Below are 19,307 nucleotides of genomic sequence, written 5' to 3' on the forward strand. Positions count from 1 at the left end.
GAAAGGAAAGGAAAGGAAAGGAAAGGAAAGGAAAGGAAAGGAAAGGAAAGGAAAGGAAAGGAAAGGAAAGGAAAGGAAAGGAAAGGAAAGGAAAAGGAAGGAAAGGAAAGGAAAGGAAAGGAAAGGAAAGGAAAGGAAAGGAAAGGAAAGGAAAGGAGCGCTGCCGCACACGGCCGGCAGGGGGCAGTGTCGCCGGGAGCCTCAGCCCCGTCCCGCGGACGAGCGCCGCCGACCCTCCCTCCCTCAGCCTGACCCCTCGGGGCTGAAGAGGCAAAGCGGCTCCCCGGAGGGGTTATCTGGGCTGGCACACCACCCCTCCCCAGGGCTTGTGCCGCCGCGGTTAGCAGGAGGAGTTCTGTAACCGCTCAGCCTCCGTTTCCCTCCAAGAAGCCCGCTGGCCCCGGGCGGGGTAGCGGGACACCGCTCGTCCTCCTCCTTCCTCAGTTTCCCCCCCTCTTCTTCAGACACTTGTTGCTGCTGCTATAAAGGCATCAGTAGCTGCGCTTATGCAAAACACGGCCCCGTGGAGCAGAACCCGCCGTGTCTGTGGCGCCGTGTGGAGCGCCGTGGTGGCACTGCAGAAAGCCACCGCTCGGCCTACAGAAACCATTCCTGAACGGCTGAACAAATCCCTCCTCCTCGCTTTCTGTCTTTGGTTCTCCACACAAATTCTACCCCTGGTACCCTCCTTCACAGCTGCTTTCTGGGAGTCTGGTCCGAAGCCTGTGCAAATCCATCCTGCGGGCTGCAGTCGGCTTTGGGCCATGGCCTAGCTATCCTTTCCTGGGTCTTGCATTTACATCCCTTCCATGCCCTCACTTGGAACGGTCTCTGCCTGCCTGGAGTCTCTCTTGGCAAGGGAACTCTCAAAAATGGAGCTGGAGAATGTCCAAGGGCCCTAAGTCATCCACCACATCTCCTCTTGTTGCTGCTGCCCTCCCACAATGGGTCCAGAACAGCTCTCCCCTCTGCAGGCTTGCCCTTGTTTCTAATACTTACTGTATTTTCTCTCAGTCTGCTTTTATAGCCAAAAGCTTTTCAGAGAAATGCCTCCTTCCCACCCAGTGGTCTGCAATAGAGGATAAGACTTAGAGTCCTTTTTAAAGATGAATACATAAAGAAATTTCAGAATTGCAGCATCAAGGCTGTATACACAAATGCTTAGAAAACAGGACTTGCAAGGATTAAGCTTGTGTGAGCAGCCTTCAGTTTCTTCTCATACACGTGGGCTTGAGACCCACTCCTGAGTGAAATAGTTTCAGCATCTTCCTCTCTCAGGATCCCTGTGCAGAGGCTGCATCAGTGGAGGGAAACTCAAGGCTGAATAGTGAACATCCCCCTTCCCTGGTCTCACTTTCTAGAAGGAGCTCTGAGGGCACCTGATGCATTCACCCATCTCTTATTTTCTCCTGTGACTTCATCCCTAAGTAGAAGACTGTCTGTGCCAGAAAAGTGACTAACATCCAGCAGTGGAGTTAAGAGGGGCTAGAGGAACAGAAGTGCCCTCCAAGCACTCCACAAGCTGTCAGGTAAAATCACTTTCCACAGCATTTGTTCCCTTTCCCCACTCTTCCAGTGTCTGTGCTACATCCGTGGTCCCACAGGTTGCACTCCTCTGTTGCCCTGCCAGCCTCTTCCAGGCCCCCAGATACTGTGGGAGCGCTCAGCTCTTGCTTTGTGTCAAAGCAGATACAAGAGCAGAGTGAGTTGTTTCTGAAAATGGAAGGGGTGGCACTTTTTGCAGGATGCTGAGCATTCTGTTGGTTTGGATTGGTGAGCTGAGCTGTCTCATCCAGCTGCTTCATGTTTGCTACAGAAACAGCAAGCAGAGAGGGAGAATTTCAGATTAATGGGACAAGCCACTGCACCTTCAGACTGGGATGTGACAACTTTCTGGCTCCTCCCCATCCATCGGTGCTTCCCACCTCTGCCCTTGCCTGACAGTAACTCCATCTGCATCATTGCTTTGTGCCCTGTGCTTCATTCCATGTAGCCCTGAAGGAGAGAAGGACTTGAAAGGAAATTGTGCCTCTTCTCTTCCTCTTTGCCACTCTCCTGGCTTCCAGTTCCAGCTCCTTCCCTATGCCATGGAGCGAAGTGCTGTCTCTCCAGTTGCTCTCCCCCTGGCCAGCTTTTAGCTCCTGCTGCACCCTCTTTCATCTCCTACTCCAGACTCTATAACCAGGCATTGCACAAGCATGCAGGAGAAACACCACATCTCCCTTGGTTTGATCTCCCCAAATTGTTGTCATGGCCTGCAGGCGCCAGCTTGCTTCTTTCTTGATCCTGACCTTGACCTGTAACAGCTGTCACCATCCTGAGCCTCCCTATCCCTCCTCTCCCCAGTGTCTGCAAGTTTACCACTAGCTAAGAATGAAGCCCTCACGTACCTAGTGGCCGCGTTTGGAGAAGAAGCATGGACCCTGAGATTTTCTGAAAAGCTACTGCTGCTGACAACCCTCTGCCATCTAACTGCTGGGACTCCACTGGGAGGACAGGATTTTTCATATTTTCCATGAGGAGCACTGGCTTACCTCACTTCTCAGGCCCCAGCTGAGAGGATGGGATAAAATCAGGTGTAGGAGCTTTGGGACTTTGCTGGAGCAGGACATAAATCTGCCACCCCAAATAGATTTTTATCTCCCACATTTCTGCAGTTTCCTGACAATTTCCAGTGCCTACATCTAAAGGAATTGAGGTGATTTTTTCCAGGAACTGTTAGGCAGCGCTATGAGATGTTTTGCCAAAACCAGCTTTATTTAGAGCACTGAGCAATCTGTATTGTGTTTACCTGATCTGGACTGACCAGGGACAGTTGGAATAAACTCTGCACGTAACAGTGAATAAATACCAGTGCTGAGAAACTGCAAGAAATGGGAATCCCTGGTGTAGTCCCAACACTTTCCCTTAGTGTATGAAGCAGGAGGAAGTGGAGACAGGGAGCAAGCTCCATCACATCACAAGGCGGGATTAAGCTCCAGCAGGAAAGGTGCAAGCTGCAGTTAACAGCTAAGTAAAACACACAAAGCACCTGGTTTCTGTATCGTGACTTATTCCCTGGCATTCCCAGCTAATGAGCTCATTGGCATTGTAATCCTGGAGCTGTTGAGGTCTTGGCACAATATCAGTTACCTTTTTCTTCACCCTTCCTCATTAATACCTCCCTCTGGCCTCTCCTCATGACAACCCAAACTGCTTCAGCCTCTGCTTGCCTCTCTTTCCAGTCCTCCTGCTTTCAGCTGCCAGCTCAAGCTTCTGCCTGTCCACCCACTGATTGCATTGTCTTCCATCACTGATGGAGTACTAGTCCTCTACTCACCTTGTAGGCCCACTGTCTCCGGACACTGCTTTTTGAGCTCTGACGAAAGTGCTCTTGCCAACGTCTCTAATAAATCCCTAATAATCTTCTTTTATTCCAAAAGTGGCTTAAAAAAAATCATTTTCTTCTTAAAATCTTGTCCTTTGGCTTCTTGGGAGGCTGATTCAAAGAGAAGGGAAAGATACTGTCTTCTCCTTGTCCACAGGACAAGAAACCATAGACTGTGAGTGTAATACACAAGACTGGTGGAACACTGGAAAAATGCACTCATGATAGGAATAACGCAGTGGAACACAGGAAGTCTGGAAAATCTGCAGCTTTATAAGTCTTAGCAAAGAGGATGGAGTAATAAGTCTGGAGTGAGGCTGCTTTGGGCAGAGGGATGGAGTAGAAACTTCAGTGATTCCAGTTTCAGTTCTTTTTTTGCTCCTTCAGGGGATACTCCTAAGGAATCCACTTCACTCCCACATAAGGGTCACGCAGCTCTATGTATTATCGTCCTTCTTTCTGTCCTTACCTCCAGCTAATCTCATCCACTGACTGAAATCCTGTCTTGCATACCTGCCACCAGATATACCTCTTTCAGTGTGATGTGAAACTGTCTCACTACGGGCTAGGAGATGAATATAACCAAACCATCAGTGATGTGGCAGCAGATGGTGAAGCTGTGAGACTTTAAATCATAACACCAGAAACCAGCTGTGACTTTAACAACTAGTTTTACTACTTTCAGTGAACAGTAAAGTGTTTGGTGCCTTCAAAGTAGGGGCGCTCTACCCCTAATCTGCTTTTTGGTAATTTTTATTCTTGGGATAAAAATCTGTCTTACAAATTGAATGGAAAAAAAAGGACTTGCTATTCTACTGGCTTATCTCGACCAATGTCACCTCATACAGTCTCACCCTTAGCCAAATACTGACTCACCGACAAGGGGTTAGCAGTGGAAATGGAGAGAGGGCATAGCAGATGACAGATCAGCTCTCACTGCTGGAACCTCTGCAGAGAGTGAAAGACACATACTTTGAATCAGAAGGAGCTGAGCAGTAGTGCTGAAGAATAGTTAAAAACTGCGGTGCAAGGGGGCTGCTTCCCTGCCACTTCCTATAGAGAGGTACAGTCTCCCCTCCAGGAGGGGTTGTGCTCAAAACATGACTCTGGAGCCCCACAATGCCGCACCCAGCTAAGGCTCCCAGCAGGTGACTGTTTGCTTTCCTCTAGAAAAGGGTTTGGGCCCAAGGAAGTGGTATACAAACACCAGTCTCCACACAACCCAGGACCTGGTATTTCTCTCCTAGCTCCACCTTGGTCTTGATACAGTTTGGTCTCCCAGCATGGGCTGTGGGTATCCTCTGTTCTCTCCAAAGAGAGGCTCCTGGCTTTCTTGTTTCTGGCTCCTTCTTATGCCACTGAAGTCTCTAAACCCTACCTGCTTCTACTCAGTGCTTTGAGATCTGCAGGGGATGTTCAAACCAGGCTCACCTAAGTACATAATGTCACATACTGCCTCTGCTTAGACAAAATGCCAGCATGCTACCAGTCACTCATGGAGAAAACTCTTCTACATTATCCACTATCAAGTCTAACCCTGTAAATCAAGACACATCATACTCTGCACTTTCTATGCCTGCTAAATGTATTCTATTCTCAAATCCTAAGCATACTGCCCCAAGGCTTCTCTGAGAAGTTGTTTTTCTTCCACTGGGTCTGGGTCAAGGAACAGGGAGGACATGAAGCTGCCACTGGCACCGCTCATTATACCCAGACCTGCTCTGTTGTGAAACAAAGCCCAGCAACCCCCTCTTTGCCAGTGCTTTCCAAGTGGGATGCTCCGCACCTGCTTGAGATTCTTCTGTTCTTGATCTCTTGGTCCAGCTCACCCTCATCTCTCGAGTTTCTTCCCTCCCAATGTGTGTTTGCTCCATCTATGAAGAATATACTTGTTTGCCAAGGCCTTTTGTGCCCAGTGGATGCTGGTGGATGGAGCCAGACATCAGGACTCCTGTGAACATGGGGTTCCAACTAAAAGCATCTCGGTCAGAGGCAGCACAACTTCAGCCCCTCTTCATTCCACTGGCGCTTCTTTTGGAAGCTAATGGTTCCTAGAACAAGTCATGATACGAGGCAGCAAGTGTGTAAGGCCTCATAGTAGAGGAACCATGTGTTTGAGTTTCTTACTTCATGAGGCTGGCCAGGACTGACGCATCACTGAGGCAGGCTGGGGGCAGAGAGGGTCTCGGATAATTTCCTCTGCATTTTATTAATCCCCCATATGTTGCAATCCCAGAAGCACCAGGGAACAGAGGAGTTGTATACCAGGACAGCAAGTGCTGGGAGGAGAGGAGATGGAGAAAAGCAGAGACTAGGAGAAGCCTTGTGTCCATGAAAATTCTCCTTCGCTCTCCCATTCTTCATGCTCACAGCTAAAGCACTGCAGGGATGCATCGACACTGGCGAGGTGCACAGTAGGATATTGTACAGGGTGCTGGAAGCCAGTGGGATGGGATCATGAGGCAGCTGTGAACAAATTAAAGTAGGTAGCATTCACTATTAACAAGGGCTACATGGTGTTTCCACATGGTCTTGTCCTCCCTAGATGCTAGAATGGACAGCAGACATGTTCCCGACTGATATAAAAGTGTCCTTGAAGATCTGGTCATTCGTATCCCCATTTAGGGCAGGAGGAAGCACAGAGGGAACTGCCTTTCTGAGCCACAGGTTATCGGAAGCCATGCGTATGACTGTCAGTTGCCTAGACTTACCTGAAAACCTCTCATAAGCACAAGCCTATAAGCCATCTTGAGTGAAGGGAGCTCAATGACATTTCTTTCTACTCCCAAAGTAAGATTTGAGACACGACACTTAACGCCCAACCAATTCTGACCCATGTGGTAGCCAGACTGTAAAGTGCCTCGCCCAGATGAATAAGTTCTGCTTTGGTGGTTGCTGCAGACTGGCATCCCACCCCTTCTTGCTCTTCAAAGCACTGAAGCCTTTCTGAGCAATGTTTCTTCACTCAGCCTGCAACATCTCTCCTCTGCCATGGTCATGGCAGCAGCATCAACCAAACACGGGAGGTAGCAAGCTTCAGTGTCAGACTGGAAAGACTTTAACACCTTCAGTTAGCAACATTGCTTTCAGAATTGATTTATGGGCATAATAATTAATAGATAGAGGGATTTTTCAGGCAAATGTATGAGCTTGTAATGAAGGAGACAAGCACAGCCTCTCAATCCTACCTTCCATGTGGTCATTAATGCAAGTTCCTGAGGCACGGTCCTGTATATGGGAGGTAAAGCATGGATCAGCATGGGAGGGGGGTATGAGCTCGTGTTTCCCTTCCCCAGCCTCAGCCAAAGCATGGTGATACGTGGCCCCAACAAGGGCTGTGGCTTACAACCATCTGGGGGCAGGATCTGACAGCAGCCCCCAGCACCTGGGGCACTAGATGTGTGCAGAGGCAGAGAGGAAATCTTTGGCTGCAGTCTTGGGGAACGCATCTGAGCAAAGCAGGAGCAGTAAAGGTGTTGCCTATGCAAAGCTGCATCAAGACTTGCAACCTCACTGTCTTCCCCTGGAACCACAGGTGAGACTGAGGTCTTCATAGTTCCTGGTGTTGTGGTTGCCTGTGCCAGGTGTACCTAGGGAACGGAAAATCTCCCTGAATCTTGCTCAACTTTTCTTTAAAATAATTAACACTGAATACATACAGCTCTTGAGGACATATCTCTCACACACATGCCTAAAAGACTTGAGCAAATAAAAAGACATCTCACATTTTTAATCTCTTGCCTAATTGTAGAAGTCAGGATTTTAGAATGTCTTGTGGAAACCATATCCTAAGGTTAAAGGTGATCAAATATAAATAATGAACTATTTAATAATTTAAATTACGAACTGTTTTATAAGGGAAGGATGTTCCTAGGAAAAAATGGATATGTCTGGACAAATGTTCTTGGTGAGATGGCATGGCTGCCTTATAGCTCTTCCTGTCAACCACACCTTTCCCCAGCACGGTGCAGGGCCGGCTACTCTACCAGTGAATGATTACAACGAACCTTTACCTCTACAAGTTCCCAGAACTGTCTTGATTCAGTTAATGCTAATTTTTCTATTCGTGTCTTTGTAAGAAGGGTGAATATTTTTTTGAAGTGCTAAACCCATAAATGATATAAATTCCTCATAGAAAACAACTTTCTACATTAAAACTAAACCATGCAGATCTGATTCTACTTCCAATAGTAAAAATACTTTGGCACCGTGGTCTAACAATTTGTTAAAATTCTGCAACTTCTCAATTTTTTTTCAGCAGAGAGAATCGAAACTCTATGTGTTACACTAAAGACAGGCAAATTTCAGGCACGGTGCATGCTGTTTACTCAGAGCAGTGCAATGTACGAATCTTAATAGAAAATAGTGGTATTTTGAGTAATAGACATCCTTTTTTGCAGCTAGGTCTATTTTTATAGTGGCTCCCGAACCGCAGTTTCAGTGCCAGGCACTGTAAAAGGTACGTGGAAATTTTTCCACTGTGTGTTTCCAGCGACAGGTTAGAATCATAGAATCATAGAATAACCAGGTTGGAAGAGACCCAGAGGATTATCAAGTCCAACCATTCCTATCAAACACTAAACCATGACCCTCAGCGCTTCGTCCACCCGTGCCTTAAACACCTCCAGGGAAGGTTGTTGCTAACAAAACGTAATTGGAAATGCTGAGGTTTAAGAATGGCTTTCTGACCCGCAGAAGCCTGGGAAATGTTATTTTAATTATTACGGTGCTTTGTTTCTTAAGCAGAACAGCTTTATTTGAATTTTGCTCACATAATCATTAGTAAAGTTCCCACTCACTGACCGTGTTTTGACGAATAAGGATATATAGACTCGGACGATAAATTTCTCGGGCAACTTCCAGGAAAAATGGCCAGAAGCGACCTTGTTTGCACACACACACGTAAATGCACGCAAAGGAAAGTAAAGCAACAGGCGAATTAAACCTTCAGAACAAGGCTCCACCTTATTGTTAAAAGTCTCAACTAAGATGGGAAAAAAAAAGAAAGAGCTGTAGCGAGCTGCTTCGTCTACCCTTCACTTCCAGCCGTGAGACTGGGAACATCATCTGGCTAGGATGGGACAGACCCTCCTCCTCCCTGGACATTCTCGGATTGCGGCGGCCCTCGAGGGATGCTCCGGGAGCTGCTGCTGGGGCCGGGGAGCAGATCCTGAGCCGCCCCCGGCGAGAAGGCGCATCCTCCTGATCCTCAGCGAACGGGGGCACATCCCGCTTCCTTCCAGGCGCTAGTTTCTGGGTTTATTTTGGGTGGGTTTTTTTTGTTTTGTTTTGTTTTTTGGGGTTCCCCCCCACTTAGCTGAATTTCCACGCTATTTTAGGCGGTCGCTGGAACAACTTGCTTCTGTTACAAAAAAACCCGAAAAAAACCGGAGAAGATGCTTCTGGGAAAACATACGGGCAGCGGCTGAAGAGAAGACAGCCGGGGTTCAGGCCGGATCGAGCCGAAAAATAGCGCCTGAAAACAAGCGACTGGCGCCCGACAGCGCCTGGGGAAGCAGCCAACCCCAAACCTCTGCTGGGATGTAAAACCAGGTCTGAGGAGAAATTCTACGCTGAGACCCGCGTCGGGCCGGGAGCTTGCGCTGCAGGAAAGTTTCTTCTCCCCGAGGTAGAGTCAGAGCTTGCGGGAAAGCTGGAAGAAAGGCAGGAGAGTTTTCCCAAAGGGAAATGTTCCTGGGATCATCCCTACCGCCCCAGAGACGTCCCGCTCTCGGCTCGCAGCCCGCTTAGCCGGGTTTGCGCTCTTGGAGAGGCGAGCGCAGCCCTGGAGGGTCTGGCTACCTGTGCCTCTCATCGGGACTCGGTCATTGTGGTAGACAAATGCTCAAATCCTGCCCGCAGGACACTCGGCGTGGTTTTTTTCTTTCCTTTTTTGTTTTTTCTTCTTTTCCTTTTTTTTTTTTTTAATTTTTTTCCTTTTTTTGCCCCCAAAAGGCAAAAGAAAACGAAGCAAAACAAGTTCCACTTTCCAAATAATAATGGTCCTGGGGGAGCCCTCGGTGGAGACGATGCCCTGGGGCCTCTGGAAGGGACGATGGCCCCAGGGTGCCATCCCTGGGAAGGTCTGGGATGCCCAGCTCCGCGCTCGTGGCGCTGAGGCTTCTCCTCCTGTTTCCAGTCCACACGCCGCCCGGGATGCTCCTTCCCCGGGGGATGCTGCCTCGGGGGACCCGCTGCGGGGCTCCCAGGGTAAGGACGCCAGGCTCGCCGCCTTCCCGGCCCTCAGCGAGTCTCTCTCTTCGCCGCAGTCGAACGCTTCTCAGTTTTTTTCCCGCAGGACCGGAGTTTCGGAGCGGAGGCTCGGAGCGCCCCGGCGAAGGCGGCGGGGACCGGCTCCGGGGAGCCTCCTGGCTCTCTCCCCGATCCCGTGAGCCTCCCCGGGCCGGGACGCGGGGGCTCCCGCCGCTCACCGAGAGTCCTGCTGCCTCCGAGGGGCGAGCAGGTCCCGGGAGGGCCCCGAGGGCAGGTTCCCGGGGGGAGGCGGCTGGAGATCCTCCTTGTCCCGCAGCTCCCCGGAGGACACCGCACAGTCTTGCTCGGGGTCGTTGCTATTGCTCGCCCCTCGCTTTTTATCCTCTTCCTTCTTCCACTTCATCCGGCGGTTCTGGAACCAGATCTTGATGTGCCTCTCGGTCAAGTTCAACATGACAGCCAGCTCCACCCGCCGAGGCCTGGAGATGTACTTGTTGAAGAGAAACTCCTTCTCCAGCTCCAGCAGCTGCGCCCGGGTGTACGCCGTCCTCGTCCTCTTGTTCTCCTCCTGCTCCACCACGTAGGAACCCCCTGGAGAGAAGGGAGAGTAGGGAGAGTCAGTCCCGGCAGCTCCCTCGGGCCGCGGGGAGGACACGCGGGGGGCAGAAAGCGGGGAGAGGGGATGGCCTCGGGGAGACCCCCGGCAGTGCTGGTGGAGGCTGACAGAACCGCTGCTATTTAATTTTATAACAGTATCATATATTTTTATAATAATTTGCTCGAGGTTTTTAGGAAAATGCTGTCCCTCAAGCCGGGAGAGATGCTCAAGAGGCAACGTTTGTGTGTCGCTGAAGGCTCTGAAGGATCCAGGGCCCGGCAATTGTTGAGATTAGCGTGAGAAAAAGACTAAGGAAAAGCAGAAAAAAAATAAAAAAGAAAATGAAAAGAAAAAGGAGAAAGAGGAAAACAAATGAGAAAAAGAAAAAAGGAGAAAAAATGGAAAGGAGAAAAAGGGAAAAGGAGAAAAAGGGAAAAGGAGAAAAAGGAAAAGGAGAAAAAGGCAAAGGAGGAAAAGGAGAAAAAGCAAAAGAAGAAAAGGAGAAAAAGGAGAAAAAGGAGAAAAGGAGAAAAAGGAGAAAAAGAAAGAGGAGAAAAAAGGAAAAAGGAAAAGAAAAAGAAGAAAAAGGAAAAGAAGAAAAAGAAAATGAGAAAGGAAAAGATAAAGGAGGGAAAAAAAGAAACACAAAAAAACCTTGCAAACGAAATCAAACCAAAAAGGATAAACTCCTCTAAATAATAAAGTTACAAGAAGAAAGAAAACCCCAACAAAGTAATTAAAAAAAAATAATTGGTTGACACGCAGGGACAAACAACCGAAAAAAATATCATTATTAAAAAATAAATTAAATCTCTTCACTGCCCAGTAACCGGCCCGGGGAGAAGGCAGCTGGCCAGGCAGGGCCAGGGGCTCCCGGGGAGGAGGCGGGGAGCGAGCTGCTCTCCCCGACGGGGCCTCCGTCCTTTGCACAAACCGCAAACGACTGGGGAGCGATTTCCCGATCAGGAGGCCGAGGGCGCCGGGGGGGCTGGCTGTCCCGGGATGCCTCCACCGCGCACCCCTGGGGCCACGGAGGCTTCGTCTCTTTACCAGCCCCCGGGAGCCCCGCGGGAGGCACCGTCGCGGTTGGAGAAACCTTGGATTTCTCCTTCTGAGAAAAGGTGGCAGAGGCGGAATTTCCGTTCCATGGGCGCTGGGCTCGAAGCACCGCGGAGCAGCGCGGAAACTCACCGGGAACCCCGCGGGATGCGCTTTTGGGGGCCACCTCAGCCGTGGGGCGCTGCGCTTTGCACAGCCGGGAGAGGCGATCCGAGAGAGCCACGCGGGCTCTTCCGCCTCGCATCCTCCTGTTCCCATGATTTTATATAAGTAATGTTTATAAACCATATGTATATATGTTCATAAACCTAGGTATATAAACCTACATGTATACACATATATAGGTATATACATAACATCCCTTGATACAGGAGATAGATATATATAGATATATAGATATATAGATACATATATATGATGCATCCCATTATTTTATATATGCAATGTTTATTAAATCTTACATATATATGTTCATAAACCTAGATATATAAACCTACATGTATTTTTTACACAGATACACACACATGTATGATACATATATACACATAAATGTATATACATGACATCCCATGATACGGGATATATATATGGTGTACCTCATGATTTTATATATGTAATGTTTTTAAAACAGACGTATATATGTTTATAAACATCTGGATTAAAGCCTATATGATGACATATAGGATGATATGATGATATGATATGATATGATATGATATGATATGATATGATGATACGATTATAAATCTATTTACACAAATATTTAAATATATCTTAAAACACATGCATATACATACAAGTGTGTAAATACAAACCTCTGTGCATACACCTATGTGTATGTAGAATAGTATATATATTAAAATAGATGTATATGCGTAATGTTTTGAAATATATATATATATATATACACACACGTGTGCGTGTCTATGGATCTGAAAAATATGTTCTGATGGTAAAACAACCCAGCGCTGCGGGAGGCGGCCCCCGGCGTGCACAGGTGGGCTTTCCAGGTGAGCTGGGAAGAGTTTTTGACTTTTATGGGAAAAGCTTCGCTTTGCTGTGAGTTTTGTCATTCCTCAGATATATGAGACAGAAGGGAGGAAAAAGGATAAATTGAGAATTTGGCCTTTTTTCTTTTTTTTTTTTGGTTTTCATTTCTCTCCCCTTCCTCCAAATCCATTCGACACGAAGGAAACGACCTGATCCACCCACTCGGCACAGCCTCTGCCGCCGAGTCCACGATGCGGGGCAGCGATTCTCTCCTTCTCTCCCCTGCCCAGCGGATGCGCCCCCTTCCCCGTGGAATTCCCAAACTATTTCACCGTGATTTTAACTCTCCAATCCTTTCTTTTTTTTTTTTTCTTTTAACTGTCTATTTGAACAAAGCCATTAATATAATATTTGCCGTACAGGCGTGACAAAGGTGCAGGAAACGATAACATTGTGCAGGTAAAGACAGAAATATTGTTGGGCAGCGGAACTTTCTGCCCAGATAGAGTTTTCTTCCCCTCGCTGGCAGCTCCGTTTCGTTTGTGCATTGTTCCCCCGCCCTGGGTTTTCACTCGGAAAGGCGCAATTACGGCTAAAACCTCAAAGGAAGCAGGAATAGAGAGACAGGGGAGAGGAGATGGGCTCTGCCGCCCGGGAGAGGGGCAAGGGGGCTGCCCAGGGGCTCCGGGGAATGCTCCGGGGGATGCTCCGGGGGCTCCGGGGGCGCTTGCGGTGGCTCCGGGGGCGCTTGCGGGGCTGAGCCCCTGCTCGGGAAGCGTTTGCGAGTCGCCTCGACTCGGCGACGATTAGTTAATGGGTGAAAAAGAATCGGCTAAAAATTGTTCGGGGCTCGGGCAGCGCGGGGAACGCACCGGCCGGGACTGGAGTTCAGCTCGACGGTAGCAGCCCAGCAGCGGTGGGTCTTGGGGAGCCGGAGGGGATGGAGCGTCCCGGGAAAGCGACCCCCGGGACCTCTCCCCGCTACAGCCGAGTGAAGGGAGCGGGGCTGGGGCCGGGGAGGGTTCCTGCCCGCCGAACTGGAGAGAAGCGGCGGGGCGGCGGCAGGGGGAGGTGGCGGAGCTTACCGGCCCACTGCCCCTTCCAGGCGTGCGACTTGGTGGACTTCATCCAGGCGAAAGGCACCTGCACTCGGGGCTCTTCTATCGCCCCAGCGTCCGCCCCGTCGGCGAAAGGCAGCTCGTCCTGGTGGGGAAGAGGAAGGTGAGGGTGATGGTGATGGTGGTGATGAAGGTGGGAGACTCCGGCATCCTCCGTGATGGGGGGCACCTCGTAAGGGGAGATGTCCGGCGGGCTGCCTTGCTCGAGAGCCCCTAAGCTGCTGGGGTAAGGGTTCTGCTGCTGCCGGCCCATGTACAGGCAGGCGGGGGGGCTGGAGCTGTAATCCTGCGCCTGGGCTCTCTGGAACGCGCACGGCTCCTTGTAGAGCTGCGCCGAGGCATAGTACTGCTCCTCGGCGTTCATGGCGAGCGGGGCCGGCTGGGGGGTCTCGCAGCTTAGGGGCACATGGGGCTGCTCCCGCTCCCGGGATGCCTCTTTGACAGCTCGCCGCCCCGCAGCCTCCCCATAGGCGCCGCTCCCCCACGTGAGCCCTCCCGCGGCCCTCCGGGGCGGGGCGCGACCCATAAGAGGCCACCCGGGGTGGCCCTGGCCCCGCAGCCCTGTCCCCCCTTAGCCGGGCAGGTCCCGGGGCTCCCCGGCCCCGCGGGGGGAGGCGCCGCTCCCGGCTTCGGGGAGAGGAGCCCGGGGCGCTGCCTCGACGTGCGGGGCGCCCCGCGGGGGAAGGACCCTAAACCCACCTTTTCCCCTCCCGCACCCTTGCCCGGGCTCTGCTCAGCCTCCAGCCCTCCTGGGCACGACCCGGAGAGGAAAAACTCTCCAGGGGCTGGGACTGGGAGCAACGACGCGGCTCCTCGAGGGGTTTGGCACCCGGGGACTTTAGGCACCCGGGACACCTGAGCCGAGGATGCAGATGCTTGGGGGTGGGCAGGGTGCCCGAAGGGTCGTTCCCTCGAGGGGACCCGTGTACCGGCACCTTGGGAGAGGGCAAGGACCGGCTTTCAGCCCACTCCCACCTTGCCGGTGGGGACCACAACCCTGTCATCCGAGCGACTGACAAGCGGCGAGTTGTTTACCCAAGGGGTAAATTTGGGAGCCGTGGGGAGCAGCTTAGGCCTGCAACGTGTTGACCCTCGGAGATAATCTGCTCCGAGCTGGTGCTGGTTGACTTGGTGACGAGGCTATGAGGAGGCGGAGAGCTTCCGAAAGGGACAAAGATCGTTTCGCTGCCACCCTGCGCTCGGCCTGCCGGCCGCTTTCTCCGGCTCGGGGACAGCTTCCTATTCGCCCGGCCCTCCTCCTTTCGCAGCCTTTTCCCGCAGGTCCCTCCCGAGGCTCCGGAGCTCCGGCCGCCGCCGTCGGGGCGCATCGCGGCTGGGGGAGCATCCCCCGAGCTGGAGGGGCGGGAGCCTCCCGGGACCTCGCTCCTTCGCTGGGTTCCGTGGGATCATAAACCCGCCCAGTCCATTACACTTAAAATGAGTTTCCGCTCTGAACCCACGCGGGTCCCCCCGTCGCTTAGAAAGCGCACTGATTCAATATTGAGCCATTAAGCGATTGCTTTCCCAAGCCATTTAACAGCGGCTCTTATGGATAAATAAACAAAAAAGGCTGTAAACCAATTATAGTGCGGATAGTGAAAAAGTATTTTATTAGCGGGAATTACCGATAGACATCGCCGCTGGTCGGCCTCCCGCCGCCCGGCGCCTTCGCTCTCCATCCCCTGGCATTCCGGGCTGGGAACCGGGATTCGCAGCCGGGGAACCGGGACCCGCAGCCGGGGAGAACGCGCTGAGCCAGGGGAGCTCCCGCTGCGCCCCCGGCTCGGCTCCCGGTGCGCCCCCGCGGTGCCTCCCTCGAGGGCTCCGGCAGGAACCCGCGTCCTTTATCCAGGAGAATTCTTGTGCGCAGCCCCCAGCGCAGCCCCCCAGTCCCTTCCCCAGGGATCTGCTCCCCGGGGAACACGCAGCCCCGGGTTTTCTACGGGGAACCGGTGCAGACAAACAAACGCGAGGCCATAAAACCCAGAGCAAATTGATTCATCTCCAGGGAGGACCATTACCTGGTGTCTTAATGCGGTCCTCTCTCTATAACGAACGTTTCTAAATAGAGCAAACACTTCCCCCCCAAAAAGCAAATGAATTTCGTATAATTTAGAGCTAATTCTCTTCCATTCTGCCTGCGTGAGCAGGCGATAAGGGCAGCTTCGCCGGGCTAACAACAAGTCGGCGAGCTGCAGCACAGGAAAAAAGCAGCAGCAGGGTGGGCACGTAACATCCCACACCCAGACCTTCCCCCAGACTCCCAGAATCTTCTCCTCGGGGCATTTCCCGAGCCGGGTGGGTGTTATATTCCTCAGCTGATTCTTCCACACCTTAAGTCTCCCTGAAATCTCAGGTAAACCTTTTGCCTCCCACCATCTGGTCGCACAGTGTTCCCCAGATAAACTGCTGCTGTTTGAGATACTGCCACTCTTCACTGACTTTGCACCTGGCTACATTTAATAAGTCCTATTTCTCCAGCTAGAAGAGCCTTGAAACATGTGGCATGATGTAAGAAATTAAAATAAATTAAACAGTGTCTTTAGCTCTTATATGGAGCCTATAAGGCTGGCAGCACTTCAACACTTTCAATAGTGCTCAGGGAATCCTGCACACACATTGTCACCTCCCAGAAAAAGGACTTCCCATGTCCCCAATTCTGTGGTTTTGGCAGGCTTGGAGGGACAAGAAACTCTGGCATCTTCAGTGTATAGGTAACAAGGCAAGAAAAGACAGCTGATATAAACACTGTCAAATGTACAGCAGAATTTTAACAACCAAAACCAGAGAAAAGTCGTGGAAGTGTCGCACACTAGAACAAATGATAACAATGGGTTGGATAGATTCTCCCTCACCTTAAAGCCTGGCTGGATATGTGCTGCATTTCAGCTAGGGGTCCCGTAATTTACCTGTGATAGGAAGTTTTTCTGGACCATTGAGGACCCCAAAGATCTCAGGGATATTTATGGCTGCTATGTTTGGATCGCCCAGCTTTATCTACGGAGCTTGTGTTGCGTCTGATTCATGAGCACGGTCTCACAACCACTAACGTGGCTGTAGCTCATGCTGAGAACAACCACAGTAGATCCAGGTCGTTTCTTCTAATGGCACTTTACTCCTTTGAGGTGACTTTTCTGGACTACTCAGTGCTCTGAATTAAGTTGCTGTGAGGATCTGCTTAGAAGGTAAATCCTTATACCAAGTTTGTTATTCCAAGAGATTAAACAAAAATACATCCATGAGTCTACATCAGTAATTGGAAGACAATGGTGATAGCAACAATATTAAGTAGAACAGGCTGACTGCAATTATCCTCAATAAAAGTGTGGGAATTCAGATATTTGATCATTAGTACCAAATGTTTCAGGTACTCAGCTGTTGCTGTTCTACAAGACCACACAATATGTGAAATATCTTATTAGATTCGAGTACATTTTAAGGACTTCTTAAGGTCTGATTATATTTCTCTAGCTTGGTGCTTGCTTAACAGAGAAGAGGTTGTCTGCACAGTTAATTCTTATTCTGTATGGTATGAAGCCTAAATCTTTACAATATAATACAAATGTGTCTGAGTGGCCAGGGGTTTGGAAAGCCAAGCCATATACCTAATGCCATCTAGATGTGGGTTTAAAATGTATGCCAACATATAAACACGCCTCCTGAAATTCAATAGCATTTTCAAGGATCTTATCTTTAAATGGTTAATTTAGGAGCCTAATGTGAGACACTGTATTTTGAAAGTCTTGTCCATTTCTTCCCAGTGGTGTTTGATAGACATCACTGCAGGCTGCTGAGATCAGTGAGATACAAAACCATCTGGACAGTGTTATTTTTTTCCCCCTGTAGAAGAGGTGGCAGGAACATTTTGTTTGCCTTTCAATGCAAATAATTTTTGAACCTCTACTCAATTAATTCCCTTTCCTATTATGACTGATGCTAGTTTCATCATTCCTCCCACCGCCCCGACCACTTAACTAGAGCATAAAATAGTAAGGAGTATAGTACAGCCACGTTGTTTTGATTTTTTACATCTGCATAGTATTAAAGACTTCTCAATGCAAAACTGCTTTTCTGCAATCATCATCCAGACAGAAAAAAGTATAGAAGGTGAGTGCGATATATTAGAAATAATGTCTTTTTCTCTCCCAGCTCTATTCAAAGCAATACAGAAAAACTGTATTAAGGACTGGCACTTGGAGGAGAAGTTGACTGGGAAACAGCTTTCCCAGGGATTGATTTTTACCCCCCTTCCATGGCTGTATCTAGCAGAAAGGTAACCTTTCACAAAGCTGGTTAATAATCAATAACCATGTGAAAACAAAGCTGTCTTTCCCTCTTAGCACCAATGATAAAAACAAGAGCATGAACTATTTCACCTGCCTTAAAGTAACACTGGTTCATTGGCTTCTTTTTTTTTTCTTTTGACAAGAATGTTTTTTAGTCTCCGAGGGATTCTGCATTCACACAGGGAAACTTCAGTTTGCTCTTCCCAGCACACATCAGCTTCTTCACACCGTACGGTGCCGGCCACATCTTGAATTGCCTGAAAACCCGTTTATGCAAGCCACTTTGAATAAGACCTTTTCCAGGAAATATGTAAGAAAGCTTCCTTGGGAAAACCTGAGAGTAGGAGAGGGTCTTCCATCTGTAGCCCCTTTTTACACTTTCTCTTTTACATCTTTTAATTTTATTCCTTGTCCTCTTGCAGTCTTTTTTTTTTTTTTCTGGTAGGAATTTTGCCAATCACCAGGGAAGCACCATTTAATTGCTTTGTAAGATGATTTGAGGAATTACTTCAAAATGCTGTGAACCTTTCCACTGAATTGACAGCAATTTCATGTTGTCTGCCCCACACAGCTTTGTATTTTGCAATTCATGTTTATTATACCAGATAAGAGTAGTAAAAAAATTATATGTATGTATTTGAATAGTTACAGATACAGGAATTCAGGGCAGAACTATAACCCAGAGCGAACTCCCTCTCACAGCCCTTGTCTGCTTGTGCTTTCCTCTGGACCCTGGGCTCTTTGGGGGAGGGTGGTTTCAGGCTCAGCTGCAGCCTGGCTGTGCAGGTGGCACCTGGCATTTCTCACCAAAGCCCTCCCCTCTTGTTTGCCCATTGAAACATTGGACTTCAACGATTTGGGATGAAATTTTCCATTCTGTATCTCTGACTCTCACCAAACACGTGGGGAAACTTTCCTTAAAATTATTTGGACTGGTGTGAAAATGAAGGTGGGAAATGGTGACACACTGGAGCTGACTGTGCGGGGAGGGTGTGGAGCTGCTGCCTCTGCAAGTCGCTGAAAACAAGAGCTATGTACACATGGCTAATCCCAAACTGGAGTAGAGGACAGGAATAGCTGACATCTGGAGACAGCAATCCTACGCAGCATTTTCCCACCCTGTTTTCTGCACTGCTGTGTTTGTTTGTTAGATTTAAGCGTGTTAGAATTTCTGCTGAGATGCTGCCCCATAGCACCGTCCCTCCAGACCATTCCCTCTGTGCAAAGTATCCTACATTTAGTCAAACTCTGAACTGCTGCACATCACATTGACACCCCAGATATATCTTAAAACTTGGCAGCTAAGCCCTTTATTCTACAATGAGCAGATCCCTGCCCCGGGGTCTCAGGACTGGATGCGAGCTCATTGCATTGCAGTTGTGGTTTTGAGCCCAGGAGCTGAAAAGCTGGGAGATGTTCTTAATGGTCCTTCCTCCAGCCCTGAGAATCACTGAGGAGGAAGGTGATTCATGCAGAGGAAGCATAAGATGTTCACCTTTCAGAGGGGAGAGTATGAAGGTCTAGGATTGAGCATGTTCCCAACTCAGCTCTGGGTGAGACCTGGGAATACAGCAGCCTGACCTTTTTTTCCTCCTCTATGCCTGCCCATAGTGAGAAACACGGCAGGAGAGAAGGATTGTGTGCTTTCATCAGCCCTCTGCCTGGGTGAAAAGCAG

General features: G+C 49.6%; 2 protein-coding genes across 2 annotated transcripts in view; one reads left to right on the plus strand and one right to left on the minus strand.

The window, feature by feature from the left end:
* MTIF3 (mitochondrial translational initiation factor 3) overlaps window positions 1-19,307 on the plus strand; it is a 280,029-nt gene that overhangs the window by 42,570 nt on the left and 218,152 nt on the right. The window lies entirely within an intron of this gene.
* On the minus strand, window positions 9,795-13,709 carry PDX1 (pancreatic and duodenal homeobox 1). The gene is made up of 2 exons (XM_069850013.1): window positions 13,313-13,709; window positions 9,795-10,171 (listed from the first exon to the last, which is right to left on the minus strand). Exons 1-2 carry the CDS (start codon window positions 13,707-13,709, stop codon window positions 9,795-9,797), a joined length of 774 nt encoding a protein of 257 aa, XP_069706114.1.

This window comes from Phaenicophaeus curvirostris, chromosome 1 (genome assembly GCF_032191515.1).
Source record: "Phaenicophaeus curvirostris isolate KB17595 chromosome 1, BPBGC_Pcur_1.0, whole genome shotgun sequence".
NCBI classification, from domain to species: Eukaryota; Metazoa; Chordata; class Aves; order Cuculiformes; family Cuculidae; genus Phaenicophaeus; species Phaenicophaeus curvirostris.